The sequence below is a fragment of the Miniopterus schreibersii genome (assembly GCF_964146895.1).
Source record: "Miniopterus schreibersii genome assembly, chromosome: 6".
In the NCBI taxonomy this organism is placed as follows: Eukaryota; Metazoa; Chordata; class Mammalia; order Chiroptera; family Miniopteridae; genus Miniopterus; species Miniopterus schreibersii.
Window position 1 is genome coordinate 22,009,699 of NC_138107.1, and position 17,714 is coordinate 22,027,412.

At 37.2% G+C, this 17,714-nt stretch overlaps 1 protein-coding gene across 10 annotated transcripts in view; it reads left to right on the top strand.

Annotated features, from left to right (window-relative positions):
- Positions 1-4,711, top strand: part of MLIP (muscular LMNA interacting protein) — a 212,256-nt gene extending 207,545 nt beyond the window's left edge. For 9 of the 10 annotated variants that reach the window (XM_081139663.1, XM_081139665.1, XM_081139650.1 and 6 more), the window contains one exon: positions 4,391-4,697. In XM_081139663.1, coding sequence (XP_080995789.1) covers positions 4,391-4,396 — 6 coding nt within the window. In that variant the 3' untranslated portion in view covers positions 4,397-4,697. Of the gene's footprint in view, positions 1-4,390 lie in introns of all 10 variants that reach the window. The other variant, XM_081139647.1, reaches the window with a different exon arrangement.
- Positions 4,712-17,714: the final 13,003 nt, after the last annotated feature.

Genomic DNA, 17,714 nt, shown 5'->3' on the forward strand with positions numbered 1-17,714 from the left:
ATTTGATTCTGACCTTTCGGATTTACTTTTTATTAACACCACTTGAAAGCTAATCATTTACTAGCTACCCATAAAACACACACCTGGCAAATTCTTCTCCTGTTTTCTTATTCCTTCTCTTTGCAAAATTTCATCAACATTTAAGGGTTGGCAAGACCATAATTCTGCTAGAAAGGTGACTATAAATGATTTGCTGCCTTGATGTGTCTAAGCTTTTTAATGTGCTCATTTCATTTTGAATTCCAACTGATGTCTCAAGTTCTAATCTAATGGGATAAGCGTTTCATTCCTCTATCTTTATTCTCCAGATAACAGCATAGAAAAGAGAAAATAAGTGACTTATTCATGGAAGCCAGTCTCATATTGTGGTTTGATTCAAGGTTAAAATTGAAATTATCAAGAAGAATGAGCTCACTCTATTCCCTTTAGGCAATTGCCCTAAATATTATTTTTCAAAATCAAGCTTTGATAAATCTCAGATTTCAAGAATTCAAGGTTGTAATCTCAGGCAAGACCTTGGAATATGGATATTACTAACTGCTAATTAAAAGAATATTCATATGCTTTGGTAGACAACTGGCCAGAGGCACCTAATATGAGCACCTGAACGGATAGCACCCTGCCCAGATATGTCGGTAGGCAAGGAGATAACAGAGGGAAGCACAGCCCTACCCCCAGATTTGGCAGCAGTGACCCAGTCAAAATGACTTTCCTGTGTCATAGGTCCCAGCCTGTGTTAGGGAAATACAATTTTTTTAAAACTCTACCACCCAGAAGTCCTCTTCACAAAAGCAGTAGAGAAAGAAAACAATTTTATTGTTGAATAAGCATTAAACCAGAATGTGCTGTGCATCACAGGTAATCATTAAGAAATTGCAAAATCAGGGAGAAATCTCACAATTTGTATAGTATATATAGGCATATATACATATTCTCAAGATAAATAATAGTTCAATTCATCCTCAAGTAAGGGGACTTAACAGTACCATTTATTTCACATAGCTTATCTTTATCACCTGATAAATGGGGTGACCATCTGTGTCAGTTGATTGACTGTACACAAAAGAAAAATAAATTTTCATATCTTTATGACAGGAGGTAGTTTTACAGCTTGGAGTCAGGTTAGGCTCTTACCCTCTCTCAGAAACTAGGAGATAGGGGTGCTATTCCACTTGGATGTTTACTTGGTTCTCAATTCCTTGAGACATACTTTCCTGGGTCTTAAAGCTGACACAATGCCCCTCTAATTTTCAAAAGGACTTATATGCATTTTAAAGAATGGAGAGTGTGCTCACAGTGACAGGTTTTCCAAAGTAAATGCTCTAAGGACAAAGAATGGAACATCTCTTCCCTTATTTTCAATGGGAGAATTAAGCCTCTTAATTTTCATTTCTATTTGTTCTTAGACCTGGTTGACAAGCGGCAGAACTGAAATCTGAGAGTCTTACTCTGAAGTAGCCAATAAAAAGAAAGAAGCCTCACTTATTTTTCCCCCTAGAGACTTAGTTGAATCTACTGTAGGAGAGGTGGAGGGTTCACAATTTTGGCGTCTCGCCTTTAAAGTGTAGATTGATGTTGGGTTTTGTGGTATAGTGAGTCATGGCAAAGCTGAGCAGAAGTCAGGAGCTGGAATGACTTACATTCCTCTGGGTGCTAGTTTTTCAAGATAAACAAACAATATAAGATCTATGCTAATAACGGTTTGGAGCTCAAGTCATCCAGATACTAAATGTTTTTGACCCCAGATTCAATGTTGTGCTCTTTAGAGTCCATTACACCTGCCTTCTCTATCTATCATGCTGTTTTTATAAAAGGACCTTAATTATTGAATGCTTTATAGCTTCTGGCTTATGGACAGCACATTCTAGTGCTAGATCTTGTGTATTTACACTGAAGTTAGTGGTTATGTAAATGTTCAAAATACATTTAAAATCTTTCAGAAAAAATAAATATGTAGCAATTAATAATATTATGATATACATTTTTCTGGAAGTTGCTTTTTGATATGCCTGCATAAATGAAGTCTGGTTCCATATTTACAAGAACACATATGTAGGTCATTTTGTTTTTATTTGGCAGATAAGAGTATGCATAGAAAGTTTTGTATTAAAAGGGGATGAAAAATCAATGTACATAGCACACTTTCAAATAAAAATATGCTTTCTGTAACATTGGCTTAAAGTTTCACAACAATATATAACTCTAAATAACTCTAAATAAAAATATTTTTGGAATTTGGCTCCCCTCAAAATAATGATTTTTCTAAATGTCTTGAGTTTTTCTTTATTTTTTTTATAGCAAAAAAAAAAAGGTGTGTTGTTCAACTGGCAATATAATAAAATACTGAGCCTTAACTGACAGGATGCTAGTCTGAAAATAAGAATTTATTTATTTATTTTATTAATGATTTTTATCTTCCTTAAGTGTCAACTTTTGTTTTTCTCAAGTCATTTAGCTCTTTACCTATATTAAGATTTGGCAAAGGAAAGTAAAAGTTCACCTAATGTCTAAAACCGTGGCTCTACCTGTCATGGCATAAGGCATCACTGCGAACAGCTGCCGGCCTGTGCTGCCAAGCCTTGCTCTGCTCCGCCAGTGGGCTCTGGGTGGCTGAGACACAAAGCTGAGTTTGCCAGCGTGATGTCCTGCCTACTCATCCTCACTCTGATTTAATTATTCATATAGTTATAAAATCTTATATCTAAAAGAGAATTTAGAAGGCATTTAATCCAGTATTTTATTTAATGTTACAATCCTGTCTACAAGCATTTCCTTATAGATCTTCTGTTTAAACTCTTCTGCTGATGAGTCAGCCGTGATATATGGCTTAAGCATGGCTAAGACAAACAAGTGACTGTAAGAACAACAAAAACAAATAGAAAACATCGAAAGACTAGGGCTTAATTTCAAATACTGTGGCCTCGAGCAGGATATTTAATCTTTTTCAACCTCGATTTAATTCTCTGTAAAGTGAGATCAAAGGATTATGGTGAAGATCTGCATTAATGCATATAAAGTGCTCAGCATATAAAATACATGGCACTTAATAATTGTTAGCCGAGTCATGATGATTTCTTTAAATCTCTTGTAATGCTAGCTACTGAATGCTGCTACTTTCAGGAAAATCTAAGTAAATGGTAATGTTTATTTGTTAAAAAGAAAAGTTAGTCATTTCCTCCTTTCATTCTAAAGCTTCAGAGAATCCCAGGTGGTGAAAGTTACAACTCACTTGTGTCGTAACTGAATTGATTTTCTTTGGCCAGAACAAATCAGTGCAGTGATGGAGCTACCCTTTGTTTTAGTAGCTCTTCCTCTAACTCCTTCTTCCTAGTCTCCCTCAATGACACAGAACGTGTCCATGTTTCACAATCCTATGTAGCCCCTTGGCCATGCCAAGGTCAGGTTTCCTATCTGCTTTACTTACCCCTTTCATATAGCTCATGTTCTTCTCTAGAGCTCTAAAGCCTGGCTCTCTCCACCCACTGCTTCTTCACACTGTGATTCAGCCCAAGGCAAAGCAGGGAGAGTTGCCTCCAGAACAGCAACTGACCTCTCTCAGTCTCCACCAGCCGTTTAGGAATGGTCCATTGTCAGCCATGAGTTGATACCTGGAACAGAGTTAAGGTCATTTCCTCACATTGGTGTCATTCTATTACATTCTAGAAGAATAATGTTTTAAAACTAAATTTCTCTTTTGGCCTCATGTCTGATGCTTTATTTTATACTTTTGTCTTGTATTATATGATCTGCTAATACCTATCTCCATTCAGTTACATTTATCTGTTCCAGACAGTCAAGCTCTATCAAATAAAAACACATAGAGATTGGATGGATAAATGAATTATTAGAATCATTTCCCTACTACATAACTACATTATAAAGCCAATTGAATCAATACATGAAAAAAAAGGCAAGAGGTTCATTCCCTGTCTCTGTCTTTTATAATGTTCCATTTTGCAAAAGCTGGGACTTAATTCAATCACTTTGGCCCCTTGTCTAAGAGTTTGCATATAAGGGAGATAGGGAGGACAGCAGCCAAGTGATGGAAAGGTGAGGGGTGTGGGTGGGATGTGGCAGTGCTGTTCCTTTTAGCTGCAGGGCCCTTCAAAGCTGTCATAACCCTCTGCAGGAAGCCAGAACTGCTCTGATGAGCTCTCAAGAGATCAGGTCTGATGGGAAGCTAAGCTGCATGTCTTTATTATGCCATTAATTGGCATAGAAAACAGCTACCGAGGGAAGGATATAAACAAAATTTTTCTCCTGTAAATCATTTTTTAAAATATGAGATGCTATGTCCAAATGTTAATTTATGTTTAAGTTTTGGAGGGTATGTTTTTAAAAAGAATTATTTATCTCTATCATCTGACTACTATTTTCTCTTGCTTTTCAGCAATGAAGTTGGAGCAGAAGCTAGGAACCCAGGCTGTGCTAAAGACTTTTGGAATGCTAATGCTAATCATTTACTAGATTTAACTTTTATGTTTTTTCAGTATTAGTGTTCCCTTTAGCAGTGCAGCAGTGGAACTAAAAAAGAGTTTCTTGCAAGCATGTAACATCTCAGTACTCAATAACACTCAGCAAGGAGGGATTTACTGCAGCTTCTTGCACCACTATTAGTCTTTAATGCCTTCTATTAAGCTGACAGCAATACTAAGGTGCCCCTGTATTTAGCAGCAAAATAAAGAAATGTGGGTTTTAAACAGAAGAATGGTTGTGACTGTTTTTCAACATTAGTTTTATTTAACACATACATTACTTACTGAATCAGAGTTTATTTCCCTTTACGTCATTTTATTTTTTACATGTAAAAAAAGAAGAACAACTTTTTAAAAAATGAGTCGCTGCCTTTTCCCCCAAGAAGTTAATATTGAGGGGTTCATTGGGGAGATCCTGGGCATGAAGAAGGTGATATTTTGCATAACACACACTGCTTTCCTGTTTTGTTGGGGTTCTGTGCTGCCAGGACAGGCTATGTGTTGGGGGCCGGCCAGTGATGTTGAGCATCATTGCATTGTTGTAATGTCTCCAACATTGCCACACAATTCTCATGAAGGGTATTTCAAAGTCAGTCTGTACTCAAAATCTTGGGAGCAGCAAAGACCACAGAGCCAACCCACACTGTGATGACAGTCCTGAGAGCCCACCGTCCAGCACACCTGATCCCATATACTGTTCAGTTTTTCCCCAGTCATCACCCCAGTAGTCTGCCCTCGCCTTCTGTAAGTAGCTTCCTTCTACAGTCTCTGCCCAGCCTGGAAGCCTAGGACAAGGCACACTAAGGAAGAATCTATTGCGGTTCTCACATTGAGCTCCTGGTAGTAGAGGAGCCTCAGTGATGGCTGATTCACTTACTCTTTGCACATAACCCATGTTCCCTTAAAGACAGATCTGAGCCATAGCTCCCCGAGACCACTGCTCCATCACCCTCTCATCCCACTCAGGCCAGAGCAGAGGGAGTTGCCTACGGAGGAATGACTGGCCTCCTGCGCTCCCTACCTATCGCTTTGGAGTGTTTCATTGTCATTCGTCAGTTCACACCTGGAAACATAAAATCCTCATCATCTCCTCAATTAGTGGGTGAAGAGCAGTGGAGCCTTAGTAAAGTTCTCTGCTCATCTCTCTTCCAGATAGAAACTTCTTCACCAACCTGCTAAATTGTGTGAACCATCACTGCAGATTATTGATAATAATTTCTAGTATTTCCTGTGCTCTTATCATGTGCCAGGTACCACACCAAGTGCTTCACGTGAATTTGCTTTAACCTTCACAATGAGCCTGTGAATATTATTACTCATATTTCACGTTTGCAAGAACAGCCTCCAAAAGATTAAATCAAGCTAGTAAGTGGTACAGGCAGAATTCAGATCCAATCAGATTCCAAGTCCAAGCCTTTTATTCAATCATTTGTCCATTCATTCGTTCATTTTATTTTTATTTTTATTTTGTTTTACCTTGGTAAAGAATGTTGAGTTGATCACACTCCTCAGCTCATAGCAGATTGCTGTTATAAGTTTGGGCAAGGCTCCTCTCCTGTATGGTTTGATTAGATGGTTGATTGGATGATATTTTATAATAATTTCTATCTTCCCTTCCTCTGCTCTAGGTACACATTCTTATGTGCTTAATATATATTTTACTTATATATGTTTTGAAGATATGAATTGTTTTTGTCTGCACATGTTTAATACATGTAAATGGCATTATTGTTTACGTTTCATTTTTTTCACTCAGCACTATGATTTTTAAGGTCTATCCACATTGCTCTGCAAATGTCTAGTGGAGTGTTTCCTCACAACTACATGGTGTGCCCTCATCACATTTCACCAACCCATTGGCCCCAGGGGTGGTGTCTCAGGTTGCTTCTGTCTACCAGGAATAGTTGTAATATACATCCTTGTATCTGCTCCCATGTGGAACTGGGTGAGAATTTCTTTGGAATATATACTCTGGATTGTTTAATCATAAATATGCATGTATTTAATTTGATTACTTCTCTCTAGAATGTATTTCTAGAATTTGTTTCTACCAGCAATGCATTAGACCCTTTTATCCCCATGTTCCTCTTCACCTTTGAAGGTCTGAACTTTAAAACACTAGGCTAGGCTATGTTATCATTAAAGGCAACGTTTGAGATGGGAAGTTTGTTTGAACATGGTGTCCTAGGCCCACTAAGTTTTCCAATTCTCGGAGACTTTCATATCCTTTGACTAATTACAGTTGTCAGGTATTATTTTCTTCATTTCGTTGATGAAAAACTTGAAACTGAAGGGTTATTTGACTGAGAGTACAAAGGTAGTGAATTATAAAGCTAATATAAAATCTTTTGATTTTCCTATTAAGTTATTTCTAGCAAAACAAACTACATCTGAATGTCATAGCTGAACCTATTTGTTCAGTTTCTCAGCAAAGATCCTAGTCTTAAGAGCATGATTACAGGATGGGCTACTGTTCATTGTGAGGAAAACATGGAGAATTGGCTGCTTTTTGGGTTGGTCGGTACTAGCACTCAGTGACCTGAGGAGCTTAGCAACACAACTGATGTTCGTGAGGAGAAAGGGGGTGGGAACATTTAATATGGAATAGACAGATTTTGAGGCTATGTCTTTCATTGGATTCCCTGAGACGCAGATTCTGAAACAAAAGAGATGATCGCAAAGAACACTGCTGGGAAAGTGAGGAAGTGGGAGTTAGGGAAGGAACCAATAAAGAATCCATCATAAAGCCAGCTCCAGTAAAGGGCAACCAGAGCTCATCCCATCGGGAAGTTCTAGGACACAGGGTTGAACATATCTCAGAGTTGATTTCACTTAGAGGAAAAGAAACTGGGGTAGTTATTCTAAAGCTTGACTGTCAACATTCAAGTAACTCAAGTAACTGGTAGTAACTCTTTTACTTTTTCTCTCTGAAGCCTTTTTTTTTTTTTTTTTAACTTTTTTTATGACTACCCAATAGGACCCATATTTCCTTGTGAAATTTTAATTTGGGAAAAATGGAATTTGGTTGAGTATTGTTCTTTATAGCCCCTTAAGTGAAGGGCAGGAAGCTAGAGTTAATTGAAAGCTTTAATAATAAGGCACTGTTCTCAGAATTTCACTTATTGGACAAGCAGAAGATTCTGTAATTAGTAATGGGAACAAACATGCTTCTTTAACTAGACTGCCATGGATTTCCATGTTTGAAACAACCTTTATCTATTAGAAATTAAATCAACAGTGTGAGAAGATAACTTGGTTTGGAAGAAAGAATGATTGTTTTGTTTAGAGCAAATCTAGAAGCCTTAAAATAATCAAATAGTAATTAGGATATATTACTGAATTTGTTTCAAATATATATTACATTTTCAGGACTTTCCACATATTTCTGTGGTATGCTGTAACATTAAACATTATGTTCCCCTCATGTTTTAGTACATATTATTCTCAATTTATTTGACTAGAATTCAATTTTTCTTTATTTGTATTTTAATGAACCCATTTTAATTTCTTTTAGTGGATTTTTAAAAATTGTTTTTTGCATCACTTAAGTACCTGAGTCCAGATTTTTCTTAACTAAAAACTTTGGGAATAAGTTAAAAAAATGAAACTATACAATAGACATTGGTTTCATCTATAAACCAATGAAAATGCATGTGAAATAAATCACTTGAAAGTTACATTTAGCTTAGAGCAGGACAGTTTTATATTATTAGAGTGTGTTATAAATAATGTAAAAACAAAACCAAACAAATAGACTAAATTACAAAACAAAAAAAAAGTGTCTATGAGTGGTGACTCAGAAATACTGAACAGAATCTCCAAAGTAAAAATAGTGGAAGATTCAACTACAAAGGAGAAAGACACCACTGTGCAATATTTAGCCAATAGCATTCTTCATGAAAGTACTAATAAAGAAGCAAACATTGGTCTATAATGGGAACAGGACTGCAAAATATTTCTCACAAGGCTTAGGAGGCATTTTCAAAGAAATCTGAGTTGAATTAAGTCACTCAAGGCAATAGGAATTCTAGTGATTTTGCCAACTCTTGGGTCACAGGTTTTTGGTTTTTTTTTTTGATCAACAATACTTTAGGTAAAAATTTTAGAAATTAACAACAGCAGCATACATTTTTTGTTTTTTTCTCATGAACAGATAAATATATGGGGAAAAATTTTCCTTGAGTCATTTAAAAATAGAAAAAGGAGATTTTTAAAAAAAACATTTTTAGGTTTTTAAAAAAAATTGATCTTAGAATAAAGGAGAGAGAGAGAAACATTGATGTGAGGGAGAAAAATTAATAGACTGCCTCCTGCTCGTGTCCCAACTGGGGATCAAACCCACTACCACTTGGTGTGCGGGAGGATGCTGCAACCAACTGAGCAACACCGCCCAGGGCAGAAGTAGATTTTGAACAATATGTGGTAGGCCATGCTCTGGATTAAAAAAATGTTCAACACTTATAAAAATTTAGATAGGTCCAACAGAATTTGGGAAAGTATACCACCAAGAACTCAAGCTTTTGTTAATTATTATAATCTAGGCTAGTAATCCTAGAAAGAAAATTTCTTTCCCAGCATTTTGTTTTTGCACGAAACTAATGACATCTTCCAAAGAGGAAGAAAATTAAAATATGTATGTTTTCCTTTGAGTTTCCAATCTTATTGCTAATCACAAATTTTACTTGCAGAAAAAGAGTCAGATCTCTAAATAGAAATGTATTGAACTGCTACAGTGATTTTTGTTCAGGAACTTTCCCTGAAGCAGGATGAACAGAGTTTCAGAGTATCACAGGTTTAGTGTTTCTACAAATAAAAGTTGAAAAATCACAGTTCTATCTGGTTTCTATCTTTTCTTCAATAAGTTTTCCCCCAATTTAACTTAGTCATTTTGATAAACCAATGAAAACACATGTGAAGTAAATCATTTGAAAGCTACATTTAGCTTAGAGCAGGACATTTTTATATGCTTAGAGTGCGTTATAAATTGCTAACATTTTATCGTTTTTCATGTTTTAGAGGATGAGCCCATCCTTGACAAGCACACGCACACTCGAGGCACATGAGCAGTTACTCCTAAGGTGCTCACTGCAGGCATGGACGTCAAGATGCTGTGCTCACAGAGGAAGGAAAACGGAGCAGTCTTAGGTTAAAAACTTTCAGGATAAACTAGTTGTGACTTCTTGGGTGCTTGTTAGTCTGCTTTTATGAGGCTGTTTTTTTCATCTGCAAAATATGTGTCAGACTAGGTTTTTCTTCCCTTGGTTTCCTTCCAGTTAAAATAATTATGTAAATTTGTTGCTCAGATTTAGGAAATTTTACTCAAAAATTTGAAATTGAGGAGCAAAATAATTTTTGCAAAATGGGATTATGTTTCAGCACTATGGGCCTCTTACAGTTCTGCCTTTATCTTTCAGAGTGGCCAAGACCACTTGTCTCAGAATGAGTGAAGGTGCTTATTAAAAGTCATTTTCGGGTCCTTTCCCATGCCTATGGAATCAGAATATATGAAGTGGGGCCTGGAAATGTGCTTTAAAATAAGATCTCTGGGTGTTTATTATGCAGACAAACTTTGAAAAACCACAGATTCTTAGATCAGTAGAATAGATAACTGGGAAGAAAGGGATGTCCTATATGGTTAAAATAAGCATATTATGACTGTTTATTTTACTGGTGGTGGGAGAGAACCTATATTAAATGTTTTTGCATCCATCAAATAAGGGCGGATAAGGTAATTAAACTGACTACAGTTAGGCTAAGTATATGATAGAAATAATAAGTAATCTAGAATTTGCGATATACTACTGAATTTTCCAGAAAAGACTCACCATTGCTTTGGTTGTAAATATTAATAATTTAGAATGAATCTCAGCTCAAATATATAGGACAGAAAATAGGAATGATTAAAGGAACAGTTTATATTTTCCTTTCAAGTTCTTGCCATGCACAAATTGGAACTAGGGAATGAAAGAACCGGCACCTGTCATGAGCCCCTGAAAGGCTCGTCTTCAGATGTTGGCTCCTGTTACTTCATCTTTCCCAAGGCCACACAAGGTGGGCATTCCTGCCTCAGTGACACAGGGAAGTGAATGAAGCGAGGGAGATTAAGTCCCAAGGCTAGGATAGAGCAGTATTGGATTCGAATATTGGTCTTTTTGGCTCCTAAGTTCTTGATACACTGTGTTTTTCCATTTTTCTCCCACCATGTGCCAAACAGGTAACACTCCTTCGTAAAACATATCTTCTGTAAGGGCACGTCCCCAAGAGCCACTGGATGGAGATCGTAACAGGTGAGAACCTCTCCGGCGGCCTGGGCTGCAAATACCTTCCACCATTTAACTTTTCAAATGAATAGCTCACGTCTGCACTTGCCCATGAACAGTGAATCTGAATGACTATGTCCTGACACCGTGCTCTGGTTCCCCTTGCCCAAAGACTCCTTTACGCAAGCTGACCTTCCTTTGGGGAATCAAGGTTCTATTTCTCTCAGCCAATCTTGATGGTCCCATGCTGCTCAAGCAATTCTTCCAGATTTAACAAAATCTGCTTCAAGGTGACTTGTTTCTTAAACTATGAGGAAGGACTAATGTATTTTTTTCCTTTATAAACAGTTGAGTCTCGCTTAGCACTCCATCATGATAAAAGATTTAGAGAATATGCATTTCAGCTGGTATGCCAGCTGTTCTTCACCCCTTTCTCTGAGTGCTTTACCGCTCTGGTGCTGAGACTGCTGCTACACCATGCTGCTCCCTGGAAAGTCAAGGAAGCCCAGTGTGATTTATTCACCACCTCAGAGCACATTTGCTAAATCACTCTCAGTGGTATGTATAGAATGCTCCCTCTAGTGAAGACTGGCTTGAACACTACCTATTTGCTCAGAAAAATGCAATGCCCTCTCCAAGATTTTGGTGAATTCTCCAAAACTTATATTTCTCCTGACTTCTTCTAGAATAAATTCTCAATTTCTATGGAATATTCTTGCTCTACTTTTCAGCTTGCTGCTACACTTGTAGAGTGTCCTTGATGTGGGTCACAACCTGTTAACATGATAATCCCAACCTCAAAGTCCCCTTCAACAAGGTGTGGAATAGACATTTACTAGAGATCTGTGGATAATGGTGAGGGATGGGGGAGACATGGAATTATAGTATGGTAGCAAATGGTATCAAGTTTGATTTTAGATTTCTCTGTTTTTAACAGGGAATGAAGCATTTATGCCAAATTGGTGTCTTTAGTTTCTACCTAGTAACTTTCAGCTTCTCCCATCTTCTGTCTCCTTAGCTCCACTCTATGCACATATTGCTTCTTAACTTTTATGCAACTATTTTAATATCTCCTTCTCAAATATTCTCCCTAGCCAAAAAAGGCTTATTGATTTTTCTAAATAAAAATAGTTTTTTCCACAAAGCCCCTCCTAAGAGATAAAATAATAATATTAGGCCATACAACTACAGAAAATAGCATCAAAACATTTTAGCTAAAAATCTATCACAGCTTTTTTCCTTCTTCTTTATAGAAAGTGAAAACTTAAGCAAACTGAAATCATCACAGTAAAATAAACAAAACCAATACCCAAACTATTGCATTCGTCTGCTCTGGAGTTGTTTGTGCAGGCATCCTTAGGTAGCAGTAACTGGATACAGAGTGTCCATGACAGTGCCTTTCACCTACTCAAACCTTCCACCTTCTCAGCTCCTCTTGGTCGCTGACATGTTCACGCTCTTCCTCACTGCTGGACCCATTCCGATTTTCAACCTGAGTTTGACCACGTCTTTGGCTCTGATCTGACACTTCCCTGGGGTGCTGATTCTTTACTCTGTGGACCTATATTCTAGAAAATTTGCCACATTCAAGACTCTGATGCAGCTGTGGAGATCTCAGGCCCAGGGCCAACCTATACAGGAAAGGCGGGGGGATTCACTAAACTTGAGCCATTTGGGAGCCTCAGTTGGTGGTTATATGTTCAATAATAAGCTATGGTAAAGGTGACCTATGCTTTCCACTTTATCTTAGAAGTAGATAGTAATATTGGGAGAAACAGTGAGAAGTGCTGTTAATTGAAAATACACTAGACTTTCTGGAAAAATGCCCAGTTAATATTTCAGTTTCTATTGACTAGTTACGTCAGTGTTGCACTTAGAGGATTTAAATGGAGCAGAATACATGAGTCTAAGGGTGCACATTAACTCTGAAGCCCAAAGTCATTTTTGTTTCATGAGATACCTTTTTAGGTTTATTAAAAATATTACATGTCAGACCATTTCCTTACTAAGTGCTATACCTTTACAATTAATATAAAATATAAACGGAATCCTGCTCTGACTGAATGGTCCTTTTAGCTTGCATCCTACTATTTATGCCTAGAGCCAAACTTAACCCAGAAAGCATGCTTTGTACACTTGACAAGTTTCTGCTTTGTTGAATTGCCCTAGGCAATGAGTTTTGGATTTTTAGATATTTCCTACAAAGAGAGCTTCCCTGCTCTGGCAGGGCCAGCCTGGATGCAACCTTAGTGTGCCGGTTTTCCTGACAAACACTTCTTAGTCAGCTCTCAGGATATGAAAGCTGATTAGGTAGCCATTGCAGGTTTTTGGCATTGGCAGTGTCACAATCTGTTAGTACCTTCATCAGATTCATGGATGGGAGTCGGGTGGGCAAGGGGACAAAAACAGATGCGTTGTCAAATCAATCTTTCATTTTTATTCCAGTCACATTTCCCACTTCTTAACTCTCCCTCTTTATCTCTCTCTCATACAAACTCATGTAAGTAAGGTGTACTCCTATACTTCATCACTAACAGCTATGGCTCTAAAATATTCTAAACTTCCTTTTGAATATTTAAATACAGATTAATGAATACTAGTGAGATTCTATATGTATGCCTTTATACAGATCCAAGGTGGAGGGGTTTGAGACAACTCTTTCCAGTCAGAATAGCAAACATCTGACATCAGTTTCCCCCATCCCTATTCTGTACTAATAGCAGAATTATTTTCTGGTCATGGTCTTGAGCTATGGGGTCTAGGTTTGACTGCAGAATCTCCACACAGAGTTCCAGGCAGCCATAATCAAATAGTTATAGTTTATGTTCAAGATGAAACCTGTTATCATCCCTGCCCTGAAGTATCGAAAGTTAATCCTTTGACACTTTTCTCTATGCTCCTTTTTCTCCTCCCCAAGGGCCATTCTCTCTGTTGTCTAAACCACCTCAGATCCCAGTACTCCCCTTATCCATGGACAAATGGGGTCCATTCCCTGGGCTCTGTACTTCAGGGAGCCCTGAGCTTTAGTAACTTCTTCCAAAATGTCTTTTGTTGCTGAATGAGTCAGGGTCGATAGTACCATCCAAATGAGGCATTCCAAGTTTGGACAAGGAACTTCATGGGCCTTGTTTATCCCATTTAGGGTAACTTGACCCTCTCTATCCCATGCTTGGGTCAAACAGTACACTAAGATGCTCAGAGATTGTACCTAGAGGGTTGTCTTATGGTCCTGTGGCTAGACCCCAGTTATAGGAGAGTGATCTGGTGATTGGATTACTCTTGCTGCCCTATGTGTTACTTTTTTTACAGAATCATGCAAGACTGGGCCTCTACATGTTGCTGACATGCTGATGTTTTGCTGATTCAAATTGCTTATATAGACAGAGGCTTCACAAAACATAGTCTATCTGCAATATATTAACATGATTTATGTTCTAGTGCATCTTTTCTTCCTACCAGTTTCTTAGAAATCCTTTTTTAACTGCAGAAAAAAATACTCTTCTTCCAATATTTTGCTTCCAAAATGAAAAAAAAAAAATACTTGTCCTGGTTCCTAGTATCCTTGGAACCTCCTTCCTCTGATGGCTTAAGAAGAGGCATGGACCTAATTCTGGTCAATGAGATTTAAGAGAAGTCTAGTTGGGGTGTTCTAGTAAGGATTCATTAGCTCTTTTTTTAAGAAAAAGAGACAAATAGAAGAGTGAAGTCAGCAAGACTGTGGAACAGAAAGCCTCATTCCCTCTTACTGCTATGGAGATTCAATTCAACAACAATACCTGGATCATATCCCTTTGTGAGAAATCTAGAAGCTACTTAAGAGTCTCCTACACCCCAGGTGAGCATGACACAGGTGCATCAAAATTGGTAGAAAATTCATGACACCTTCTCAACATAGTCCATCTTCCTGACATAGTGCCACACACTTTGGAGAAAACACTCAGCTCCTGGGTTCTACCTGGGGAGATAAAGAGAAGACTGGATCTTATAGCCAACATTCTGACTTTTGGGGGGCTGCTCAAAGAATTGGTTTCTGTCTTACCTGTCTCAGAGCATGGATGGGAACTGGCATAATCTAAATGTCTGGGGGCTACTGGGAACAAAACGGAGCTAGATGGTATGCGCTGCTTCATGATACAATAGACAGACACCAGAGGGAGCCAGAGATTATGAGCTCCAGAAAAGAAGAAACTGGAAAATTGTTTTAATTAGGAATCTACACATACAGAGAAGGCACACTCACAGAAAAGGTTTGAGAGGTCTCTAGTAATTGGTAAATTTCTTGCTCTGTATGAAGCCAGTTTATAAAGAATGGGAGAAGTGGCTGTTTTTTCAAATATGGGGATACCAACAGAAAGTTACAAGAAACATGAGAAACAGGAAAAAAGGCACCAAAGAAAGGAACAAAATAAATCTCTAGAAACTGACCCTAAAGAAATAGAGGTATTTTAAATACATGAAAAACCCCTTCAAAATAACCGTTAAAAAGATGCTTAATTAGCTCAGGAGTACAATGCATGAACAAAATAAGAATTTTGACAAAGAGAAAATATAAAAAAGAGCCAAACAGAAATTTTGGAACTGAATAATGCCATAACTGAAATGAAAAATTCAATAGAGGGGGTTCAACCTAGATTTGATCAAGAAGAAGAAAGAATCAGTGAACTCAAAGACATCATTTGACATTATCTAGTCAAAGGAGCAAAACCAAAAATAATGAAAAAATAAAGAGTCTAAGAGACTTATGGGATGTGATGTTACATGCTTTTGTCAAAATTTTAATGAACAGATAGTTCATTTTTGTGACTTTTTACATTGATATGTGGAGATACATTGAGCTATTATAGTCATTTTGCAATATTAAGGAGTACTGACATAGTAGAAGGTGAAGAGAACTTTGATTACTGTTGATGCCTTTGAGTACCTCAGTTAAGCAACCTTAGAGACCGCATAGCTTTTCTTAATAAAGCCATTTCATTTGGGGTTTATGTTACTACTAAAAGCATTTTTATAAATATACCATTTGTGAAGTTTGTCCTGAACAAATGGGAGCTATCTCACAGGGTAATGCTTAAATGAATTGAAGAAAACAATTTAAAAATGAAAAATAAATGAAGACAAAATATTAAGCATAGAGCTAACATATGACTCAGCAATTCCACTTCTAGGCATCCCCCCGAAAACTGTATCCGAAATCAGCTGAATTGTAGGACAGCCAGTTGGCATACAGAAAACTGCGTGGTGGTGTGGGGAAATCCTCCCCACTTTGGAACTGGAACTAGAACCCTATTAGCTGTTTTTAATAATGGTATTGATTGTAGTGGTTTTATTATTGTAACTCATTTTAGTAATCATATTGGGTAGTAGTAGTATTTGTATTGTCATTCTAAAACTGTTGTGTGTGGAATGTGAAATAAAGCCAATGAGTAAGTGAGGAGTATTCCAACTCTATTAGCCCCTGAATCTTTGAGCACCAGATTCTTAGTATGAGAGAAAACTGAACAGCCTGCATTCTGATTTTGAGTGGAAATATTAGCAAAAACTCCTAGCTCTGTCCACTGAAGATGACTAGAAACAATGACTGACCTCAAATCAATGAAATTTCTAGCAACCTGATTCTTGTTTTCAAATACTATATCCCATCACAAGAGACTCTGGCTTCTTGGACTAATAGCTGATTTACATTCTGAAGCAGGAAGTGTCCAAGATGAGCCAGAAAGCTACTGAAGACTGTAGCAGTCATGTTGGAAGGACTCAGGAGCAAACTCAAAGAGACTCTCTCACTGGCCAAAGATGGAACAATTTATGTTTCAATAAAAATAAAAATGAAATGGATTAAAACCCCATGACTCTATCATAATATCAAAAAGTAAATTCACCATGTCAGAATACTATAGGAATCTAATTTGTCACCTTGAAAACTGGGTAAATAAAAGGAAAGAATGAAGGTTTATCCTGACTTTCCTATGTGAGTGGTAGCACTGGGTAATTAAGTACTAAATGAAGGGAAGCACCTCCTTATAAAATTATTCCAGCGAATATGTGAAAATAAAATGAGAGAATAATGGTATTTTCAACCTGCAAAGAATTCACAGATCCAGGAGCTGAGAATCAATGATGCAAACATCAAAAAATAAAAGAGGAAAAGTTGGGCATTCCATGCTTTCTGATGAAAGAATATGTCACTATCTACATTCTGCCAAATGGACTAAAGCTGATCTGATTGAGTCTCTACATTCACCTGCCAATTCCGGGCCATGAAGAAGATAGAAGAATGTGCTGAATGATGCCATGAAGGCGCAGTCCACACAATCCAGACTGCAGGAAACTATAAGACAAATAAACTGAGCTCTTCAGCAGAAATATTGTAAAATAAAAATGAGAAAGAGATAAAGGAGAAGACTTTGTCTAATTTTTTCTAATTTCTAGATTAAAATAGACTTTAAAAACTTATAAGAGAAAAAGACAAGAATAAAATCTAAGAGGGAGAGTAGATGCTGTGATTGGAGGGTGGCAGGCAAGGTTCTGTTTTTTGACTTGGGTGGTTTTAAAGCTGTACACCTTATAATAACTCAGTAAGCTGCAAAAATACAAAATGCTAAGCATATATTTGTAAATCCTAAATATATCATCCATCCCTAATCCACCTATTCTATCACCCATATGCTTACCTATCCATATTCCACTATCGCCATAATAATAATAATTAAAATTAAATGAATTCTTACTAGGTGCCAAGCATTGCTCTAAGTTGTTTATTTACATGGACTATGTCATTACTTACTATTGCAATTTCCATTTTTCAAATGAGAAAACTGAGGCGCAAATAGGTTAAGTAACATGACTAAGTTCATTTAGTCACTGAGCTTCCATGGAGTTGAATGTTCTTTACTGAATGAAAGATTTCTGGCTAACTCAGGTGGCAAAAGCAGCTTTGAAAGAAGATGAATCTGGGGTTTATTAATTCATTGCTTTATTCAAT